We start from the raw sequence: 10,191 nt of genomic DNA, 5'->3' as shown, positions 1-10,191 counted from the left end.
GGCTCTGATTTAAGGCTTTATGAGGAAGCGTTGCTTTAACACAGAAACAGACTTGTTGTGTTTCCCTAAACAGAGGATCAAGGGGGAGGCAGCCATCTTGGCAGCTCCTCGGTCTGTGGACAGGGGATCACGCAAGAATGTGATATGATCAGAAGGAACGGTATATATATATATCACAATATCGGATTGTGTATTGGAAATAACGGATTATGCAATCCAGTCAATGTTAATCTCTGTGTGGTAATGTAAAGTGTGACATAAAAAAAAATTCAAATGACATTCCCTCAAATACTTCAGATCAAATTTGAATGTGTACTTGTTGTGATCAATTCAGACAGAATTGTGTATCCTGATATATCTCGATATGATGATTTCATCGCAATATGATTGAAAGATGATAAATGATCATATTTAATCATTGCCAGCCCAGGTACAATAGCAATATACGCCCGATGTCTCTACAAGAGATGCATTTCGAGGGTTAACCCACAAACCCTAAATTATACTGTATTCCCGAGTTTAAACACTCAGTTTTCACTATATTGAATTTGTGTCATTTCAATTCTTAGTATACATTATAGGGAGTTGTGTCAGACTTATATGAAAAGATGGTGATTTGGGGGGAAATAAAACACAATATGATGTGAACATTTTTAAATAATCATGTTTTTTGATGATATCTGGTGTTTTTTCCTTGTTATTGTGGTCACCGATTGGAGTTTATTGTTAATAACCCCTGCAGCTCCTATTTCACTATATGGGGCATTCTACCGAATTAGTTCAAAGTGCTGTCCCACAACAAGAAAAACTATTTAACCAAAACAATTAAGTATTCAGACATAGATATTTACTAAGAATATGTTATGATCTATTTAAACCCAAGGCATTAAATTATATTGTGATGAGCTAAATATATACAAAATCATCATTTATAGGGTACTTTCTATTGGGAAGTAGCTGTCCCAAACCCTGACATGTAAATTTCAATGTATGTAAATAACACTTAAAACATTTTTTAGATTTAGTTCAATGGTGTAATTTCAAAGATCTTCATGATTAAGTTTAAACAGAAGTTGAACGATTTAGATTTATTGTGGGTTTGGTGGAAGAGGTAGCAAGCAGGAGCACATCCATCCAACTCTATCTAGTGCCCCTGCTGGCCAGAGTGTGTAAGTGCAGCTTGGTGGTTTCAACTGCCACAAGTCTCTCTCTCTCTCTCTCTCTCTCTCTCTCTCTCTCTCTCTCTCTCTCTCTCTCTCTCTCTCTCTCCTCTCTCTCTCTCTCTCTCTCTCTCTCTCTCCCTCTCCCCCCCTCTCTTTTCCCAGACTTTACGAGAGCTGTCGCCCACAGCTCATGCTGTTTACCCCCACTGCCATTATACAAACAAATTGCGTAATGTGTTTATCAAAAAAAGAAGCCATGAGTCCCCAGTGTGGACTGTTTAAAAGTTTATATCGCGTATAAACATTGACATGGTCAGGTATCTAAATACGATTCATAATCTCGGTCTCCCCCCTCTTGAGGATTGCTTGCACGCGAGAGAGATCGTGCACTCGTCGTGCGTCGGGCAACTAGCATTTATATCCCATTCTTCATGCTGTCGTTGTTGTTGTTTACCTTTGTGTTTATGATCTTGTTTATGCCGTCATCGATGTTATTGATGCTGATGTTGTGGGGAGTTATTTGGAGTCGGGGTGGGGACAGGCAGAGCTGTGGAGTCCCACTGCCTCACTAATTGATCAGGTGGTTAGGGAAGGGGGGGGGGGGCAGCCAGCGTGCCTGGCCACATCAGCTGCAGTCCTGCATGCCCGTCCGCCACCCTGGCCACAGCTCCCAGACGTACAAAATCTGTTCCGAGTTAATGTTTTAAAACCTTGTGTGTGTGTGTTTGTCTTTGTGTCTGTGTGTATCTGCGTATGTCTGTGTTTATGTGTCTATTTGTGTTTTTGTATGTGTGCTTGCATGTGTTTTTCTCCCTCCAATTCTCAGGGTTGTTAGCTTTGTCAAGTTGGGCAGTACTGTCTGTCTGCCTGCCTCCCTGCCTATGTGTTTGCCTGCCTGTCTGTCTATATGTCTTGTCTTGTCTTGTCTTGTCTTGTCTGTCTGTCTGTTTATCTGTCTGTCTGTCTGTCTGTCTGTCTGTCTGTCTGTCTGTCTGTCTGTCTGTCTGTCTGTCTGTCTGTCTGTCTGTCTGTCTGTCTGTCTGTCTGTCTGTCTGTCTGTCTGTCTGTCTGTCTGTCTGTCTGTCTGTCTTGTCTGCCTGCCTGTCTGTCTATATGTCTTGTCTGCCTGCTTGCCAGTCAGTCTGTCTGTCTTGTCTGCCTGCCTGCCTGCCTGCCTGCCTGCCTGTCTGTCTCTGCCTGGTCTGCCTGGTCTGCCTGCCTGTCTGTCTGTCTGTCTGTCTGTCTGTCTGTCTGTCTGTCTGTCTGTCTGTCTGTCTGTCTGTCTGTCTGGTCTGTCTGTCTGTCTGTCTGTCTGTCTGTCTGTCTGTCTGTCTGTCTGTCTGTCTGTTTGTCTGTCTGTTTGTCTGTCTCTCTGCCTGCCTGTGGCCTTGTGGTCGTGTGGCTGACCATTGGCATATGGTGGATAGTTAGTTCCTTTCCTATATTAGGGAGCAGTGTATAGAGCCCCCCCCCCCCCCCCCCCCCTCCTCCCCTCTTCAACTCGGTCAGATGGTCTGCACTCCGCTCTGTCTTTAACGATTTGTCAGGAATCTTTGCCAGCACTGTGGGCTATTAATATCAGCAGCTCACTGCTCTCCTACTTTACCTCTCACTGCCCTAGCTCCCTCGGTTGCTCTCTCGCCCTTCCTCCCTTTTCACTCTCCCTCCCTCCCTCCCTCCTTCCCTCCCTCCCTCCCTCCCTCCCTCCCTCCCTCCCTCCCTCCCTCCCTCCCTCCCTCCCTCCCTCCCTCCCTCCTTCCATCCCTTCTTCTCTCTCCCTCTCTCCCTCCTTCCCTCTCTTCTTATTTCTCTTTCCCTCCCTCCCTCCCACCCTCCCAATCTCCCTCCCTCCATTCCTCTCTCTCTTTTTCTCTCTCCTCGTTAACTCCCTCTCTCCCTCCCTGACAATCTCCCTCCCTCCTTTTCTCTATCTCAGCCTCCCCCTCCATCTCTTTCTCCTTTCTCTCAACATCTCTTTTAGACTCAGTTTGTCCCCCTGTCTTCATCCTCTGCCGGTCTGTGTCCTCCTGTGGACGGTTGTGGACATTACTAGTTGTTTTTCTGTTCAATAGCTGACTTCGCCAGGCCTAACCATTAGCCTAACCATTAGCCTAATCAGGGCTAACCATTAGCCTAACCATTAGCCTAACCAGGGCTAACCATTAGCCTAACCAGGCCTAACCATTAGCCTAACCATTAGCCTAATCAGGGCAAACCATTAGCCTAACCATTAGCCTAACCATTAGCCTAACCAGGGCTAACCATTAGCCAAACCAGGCCTAACCATTAGCCTAACCAGGCCTAACCATTAGCCTAACCAGGGCTAACCATTAGCCTAACCAGGGCTAACCATTAGCCTAACCAGGCCTAACCATTAGCCTAACCATTAGCCTAACCAGGGCTAACCATTAGCCTAACCATTAGCCTAACCATTAGCCTAACCAGGCCTAACCAGGCCTAACCATTAGCCTAACCATTAGAGTAACCAGGCCTAACAATTAGCCTAACCAGGCCTAACCATTAGCCTAACCAGGCCTAACCAGGCCTAACCATTAGCCTAACCAGGCCTAACCATTAGCCTAACCAGGCCTAACCATTAGCCTAACCAGGCCTAACCATTAGCCTAACCATTAGCCTAACCAGGGCTAACCATTAGCCTAACCATTAGCCTAACCAGGCCTAACCAGGCCTAACCAGGCCTAACCATTAGCCTAACCAGCCCGCAGGGCACTGGGCTGGGACTCCAATAATTTGGCTGAAAGACCCACTCAGCCTGCCGCCCAAAAATGACAGCGCTATTCAGTCTCGATAAACCTCCAATAAGCACTTTCTATCCGAACTTTTCTAACTGCAAATGACATTCGCAGTACTTTCTTTGGAACTGTACATAGCCATCTTTGTTTTTTAAAATGTATATTGTATAATATCTACATCCTGATCTGCACTGCACACTTTTAGAACTGTATATACTGGTAGTAATCTTTGCTTTAGTTATCTATTTTATTCTATGCTAAATTTACTGTATTTTTATCTTATTTTATTATTAAGAGTCTATCTTATTACTAAGAAAGAAGCTGCTATGGTCGAGGGACCACAATAAATATAATTCACTGTAGAGTACTGTAATAAGTGACAATAAAGGAATCTGAATCTGAATCTGAATTCGTAACCTTGACAACGATCCTCCGTCGCCCCCCCCCCTTTTTTCACAGAGAACGTCGGGGACCAGGCGGAGACCAACGTGACCGCGGCGATGCCGGTGCTGCCGCCGCCGCCGGGAGCAGCGGGGGGCGTGGAGGGGGGCGGGGGGGCGAGCAGGGGGTCCGTGGACACCAAGCCCCCCCCGCTGCACACCAAGCTGATCAAGAAGGAGCAGAGCAGAAAGAGCCAGAGTTACAAGGTGGAGTCGGTGTCCGGAGGAGCGAACACCGACATGCACAACTTCTCCCTGGAAAACAAGAGGGAGACCGAGTATGTAAGTCACCTCCTCCCCTGATCGGGGCACTTACGTGAACTCTGACGTTTGTTCCTTTAACCCTTTCACTACCACACTACAGAAGGTTACATCTTTCACTACCACACTACAGACGTTTAACTGTGAAAGGTTAACCTTCTGTAGTGTGGTAGTGAAAGGGTTAACCCTTTGTTGTGTGACAGTGAACGGATTAACTTTCTGTATTGTCACAGTGAACCCGTTGTCGTGTGGCAGTGAAAGGGTTAATCATCTGTAGTGTGGTAGTGAAAGGTTAACCGTCTGTAGTGTGGTAGTGAAAGGGTTAACCTTCTGTAGTGTGGTAGTGAAAGGGTTAACCCTTTGTCGTGTGACAGTGAACGGGTTAACTTTCTGTATTGTCACAGTGGAAGGGTTAACCATTTGTCGTGTGGTAGTGAAAGGGTTAACCCGTTGTCGTGTGGCAGTGAAATGGTTAATCTTCTGTATTGTCGCAGTGAAAGGGTTAACCGTTTGGTAGTGTGGTAGTGAAAGGTGCACTACACGGCTCAGGGGGGGAGAGAACGTCGCTTATGAATGCTGTTAGTTTTGCAAAGATAGTTTTTTATCTTACCTCGTCATGAATCAAAACGAAATCATTTTGAGGCACTTTGAGGCAAATGTAAGCCTAGAAGATTATATGAAACATATATGTTTGTAAACACATTTGCAGCATATTCTCTGCAGGTAGCTTTCTAATGTTCCAGGGAACTAATTGTCCAGGACAGTTTGTTTATTCAGTTATGGAAATATACCATAGAACCATAGAACCGGACTCTACCCAAACTGCATAGTGCACCTTTAAATGTTTGAGTGACACAGATATCTGTTCCAACTAGCATCTAGAAGTGTTTTCTGCTGTAAATGTTCTCGGCTGGATTGAAGGGTATCTGAAACAGCCTTTAGAGAGCATGTGACACAAAATATGGTCAACGAGGCTTTCCCCAAACAATAAAAACTACAATACCCAGAGTGCTTCACTCTATCCTCTCCCCAGGTCACCCTGTCATTCATGTGTCATTGGGCCCCATCCCCCTGGTTCAAAAGCTGTACTACAGAGACTGTATTATATTTTACCATATCAAATGTTGGATCAGCCTCAAAAGTTTCTTGGCATTGATAATTCTGCTTCAGATTATTAAAAAAAAAGCAAAACGTCTTCTTAGATTAGCAAATATCTTAGTTGGGACCTCACGCAGCAATTTTGTGTTCATACGGTAGGTGAGTTCTTTTTTACCGAGATCAGAAAACGCTATATGCAAATGAGCGGACATCCACCTTCTCAGGCTGCTGGCAACCATGTCTCCTCATTTGAAAAAGTCTGATCTCAGTAAATACTACACCTATAAACACAAAATTGCTGGTGCTAGGTTAGCGATGTGATGACCCAACTGAAGCCCTGTTTGACCCAAATTACCCAGAACTTGCAGTCCCAGGAACTACATTTCAAGGAACTAAAAGTTTCATTCAGCCCAGTGTTGTCTGCGTTTCCACCGTTGTGTAAAGATCTGCGAAGATTATTCAGATGAGTCTGCTGACGTATTAAAAAGCATTCCAGTGTCTCAATTTTATATAGTTAACTATACTAGAACACAAAGGACAATTTCCTCTGATCACATCTTCATGATCACGGTTAAATGAACATCAATGTTCCCTGCAGAGTCTTTTGCCATATATTGGTCCTCGCATTGAACAGGAAACGTGCACTGGCAACTCACACATACAGTCCAGATGATTCGTAGTATTTCCAAACAGGGCTTTGTAGTTTGTTTGGAGTGCAAATCACTCTCTCTCTGCGCCCGAGTTGGGTTCCAAACTCATGTCATCGTTGCCATGCGGTTGTTGTTGAATTATTACAGTGGTCATACGCGGAGAGGAGGTGGATGTTGTGGACCAGTATATAAATATCTCTATACCATCATTGGTAACACGTTGGAAGTTTGAGCAAAACACACATAAGCTATAATCAAGGAAGCTCACCAACGGAAACTAAATTCACCGTCCAAAAAACTCTACCCTACAAACCCTACTTCATCCGCTGGTTCCCATCCCTCACTGTCAAGAACAGAAATCGCCTCCAAACCATAGTTAACACCTGTTCCAAAATCACTGGAGTGCCTCAGTGCACAGTTCCTTCAAAGTAAAAGTGGAGATACCCAGATGGAATAGTACAGATTGTTTATTTATTTAGATCTATTACGGTGACCAAGTAATTGGTTTAAAATACATAACCCGCAAACACAAGACTGTTCTGACAGCCCAATATTGATAGTAACTGTAGGGGTAGCATATCAGCTTATAATACACATTCCACGTGCACATTTCCTGGGTGATAAGCAGAAGACAGAGGCGAAATGGATATGGATACTTAACCTACAAACTTAACGGAACGTAGACCAAATGCGTCCACATTTTTATAGGATTCTATCACATTTTCATAACAATAGCGAATATTACCGTTTTCATTGAGGTTTCTTACAAATTAACAATGCTTTATGTTGTCCTTTATATGCCGATTATCATTAAAATCTTAAATTGTACCATATGTCCCCCTTTAGACAACATATGTAACGCTATCAGCGCACTTTTGTTAAGATAATTAGTTTACCATTCGCGGTCGCTATACTGAGGCCGCAGTAATAGTTTACCGCTGTTCAGATCACGTCGAAGAATAGACACATCCCAGTGACCTGTGACCTGTGCTAAGGATCTTGGGAAGTGTATTGTTGTAGTTTTCAACATTTTCACCTTTTAATTTTAAACCAATGCTGCCATCTACTGACAACAGAAAGTGTTGTCTAATCGTCACCTTAAGAGCCACTTCCGTATACAGCGTCGCCCGAAACCCATTCTAGAGATTCCCACTTTTTACTGGGAATGGGGCATGGCCGTATTTGGTCCCAGACAATAAGAGTGGCTGCGATTGGTCACTGTGACGTTAAAACAGTCAACAAAAGGTTGAACCTTCACCTTTTTTAGACCTTACCAGCTTGATCATAACAATAGTCTGAACGGAACAATGGACTTGTCATCTTAGTTGTCAGAGCAGTCTCTCAAAGTTCTTCCTTTTATAGACAATCACTCAAAATCATCAACTTTATAGCAAACGCAATCATTTGATAGGAATACACACAAGGAAACACATATCTGTGAAATAAACATTTGGAAGATCCATCTTGATACGTTTAGTTTCCTGGAGGCGTATGACAAGCCGAAAGGGTCAACTTACATCATCACTATGTGCGAGAGTATTCTACACACCAAACAGCGCTGTCCATGGTTCTGAAACAACAGCTGGCTGTCCTGTTCTCTCCATTCTCCTCTTCTCTCCTCTCCATTCTCCTCTCCTCTCCTCTCCTCTCCTCTCCTCTCCTCTCCTCTCCTCTCCTCTCCTCTCCTCTCCTCTCCTCTCCTCTCCTCTCCTCTCCTCTCCTCTCCTCTCCTCTCCTCTCCTCTCCTCTGTTTTCTTCTCCTCTCCTCCTCTCCCTATCAATACACAGGACAAGTGAAGTCCCGTATGGGACAAACCAATTTAGTAAATGGTTTTTAGTCCAATATACGAGATGTCCCGGCTAATATGGGACAGTTGGCAACCATAGTATGTCTGCATGTCTGTCTATCTGTCCCCCCAAAAGTAGACCAATGAGAGGTGATGATGGCATTGACTTTACACATTATTGGCTGTGTGTAACCCACCTATTGGGTGCACGCAATGCATGTCTGTTCATCACCAACTCAGTGCATTCCCTTGAAACCTGCAAAAGTCTACTTGGGATGACACAGTGGCTCAGGAGGTAGAACGGTCGTCTGGTAATCAGAATATTCCCGGTTTATTGCTGGCTCCTTCCGGCAGCGTGTCGATGTGTCCTTGAGCAAAGACACTTAACCTCCTAACTGCTCCCGATGAGCAGGTCGGCACCTTGCATGATTGCCTCCGCCGTCAGTGTGTGAATGTGTGAGTGAATGTGAGGCATAGGTTTTTAAAGCGCTTTGGATGAAAGCACTATAATGCAGTCAATTTACCAATTACTTGTCCTCCTCCAGAATTGTGTGCTTTGTTTACTTAGCCCTAGGGATGAAAATGTAAACAAGACCGATTGCTAACGTCAGCTAAGTAGCAAGAGTTGACATCACAACGTTATGTTAGCTAACGTTGTGATGTCGACTGTTTGGCTAATTAGCTGACTAACGATCCTTAGCTAATGTTAGCTAGCTACATATAGCTAACTTAGATAAATAGTTTTTCATTTAACATAAAAGTGAGCCCCCCTTTTTCGAGCACAGATTCTGAATTCGTTGATTCATGGTGATTTATTTTGATAATCATTACAAAAAAGCTAGTTATGTGTAGCGTATGTGGGCAAGATGGGTGATGACCCAAAAACAGATCAGTTTCAATATTCTATCTCTTATCCAACCCCACCACCCGGTGGCCAGTTTCAACAGCTCCTCCAAGAGGGAAGCATTTTCAGAGAAGCCTGTTTTGTTAGGCTTTTGGTCTTGTTTTATCCACAGTCAAATATAAACTTTGGACCCTAGCATTGAGAACAAATACAATATAATTTCTGTGGTTTATATGCTGTAGTCCAATGATTCCTCTTGGTCTTGGGGACAGACAAGCAAACAGCTGTCCTTTTGTGTTTGGGACCTACTTTAACCAATCCAGTTCATGAGCATTCCATATACATTCCATACACATGATTCCATACACATTCCATACACATTCCATACACATCAGTGCTTAATTTGTAAATCAGGAAGTGCCGGAACACAGAGAGGGTGTTGATCCGGCGGGTCGAGGAGATAAATAAAAGTCACGGAACACATCAGAACCACAGAGCCTGGAGCACAGACAACACCTAGCTGCTGCTACTGAACCACAGACAACACCTAGCTGCTGCTACTGAACCACAGACAACACCTAGCTGCTGCTACTGAACCACAGACAACACCTAGCTGCTGCTACTGAACCACAGACAACACCTAGCTGCTGCTACTGAACCACAGACAACACCTAGCTGCTGCTACTGAACCACAGACAACACCTAGCTGCTGCTACTGAACCACAGACAACACCTAGGTGCTGCTACTGAACCACAGACAACACCTAGGTGGTGCTACTGAACCACAGACAACACCTAGGTGCTGCTACTGAACCACATACAACACCTAGGTGCTGCTACTGAACCACAGACAACACCTAGGTGCTGCTACTGAACCACAGACAACACCTAGCTGCTGCTACTGAACCACAGACAACACCTAGGTGCTGCTACTGAACCACAGACAACACCTAGCTGCTGCTACTGAACCACAGACAACACTTAGGGGCTGCTACTGAACCACAGACAACACTTAGGGGCTGCTACTGAATCACAGAGCCTTGAGCACAGACAGCATACGTACAGTTGTGCTGAAACAAAATGAAGAATGACATCATAAACAACGCCATGTGCAGCGCACCGAAATATTGTTGCATCTTCTGACATGACAATGGAGTCTAAGAAACACGTGCACCATGCCCACAACAACAATGGC

At 44.5% G+C, this 10,191-nt stretch overlaps 1 protein-coding gene across 1 annotated transcript in view; it reads left to right on the top strand.

Moving 5' to 3' along the window:
* Nucleotides 1-4,416: 4,416 nt before the first annotated feature.
* The window catches only part of LOC311223594 (insulin-like growth factor-binding protein 3), a gene marked incomplete at its 5' end in the record, with an annotated part of 52,636 nt that continues 46,861 nt past the window's right edge, over nucleotides 4,417-10,191 (top strand). Inside the window, one exon of the mRNA XM_084308371.1 lies at nucleotides 4,417-4,638. Within this exon, the coding sequence (XP_084164497.1) occupies nucleotides 4,417-4,638 (222 nt within the window). The remainder of the gene's footprint in view (nucleotides 4,639-10,191) is intronic.

The sequence above is a fragment of the Notolepis coatsorum genome (genome assembly GCF_963971535.1).
Source record: "Notolepis coatsorum genome assembly, chromosome: 2".
Lineage (NCBI taxonomy): Eukaryota > Metazoa > Chordata > Actinopteri > Aulopiformes > Paralepididae > Notolepis > Notolepis coatsorum.
The sequence above is the reverse complement of the archived record's forward strand: the minus strand, read 5'-3'. Positions and strand labels throughout refer to the sequence as shown.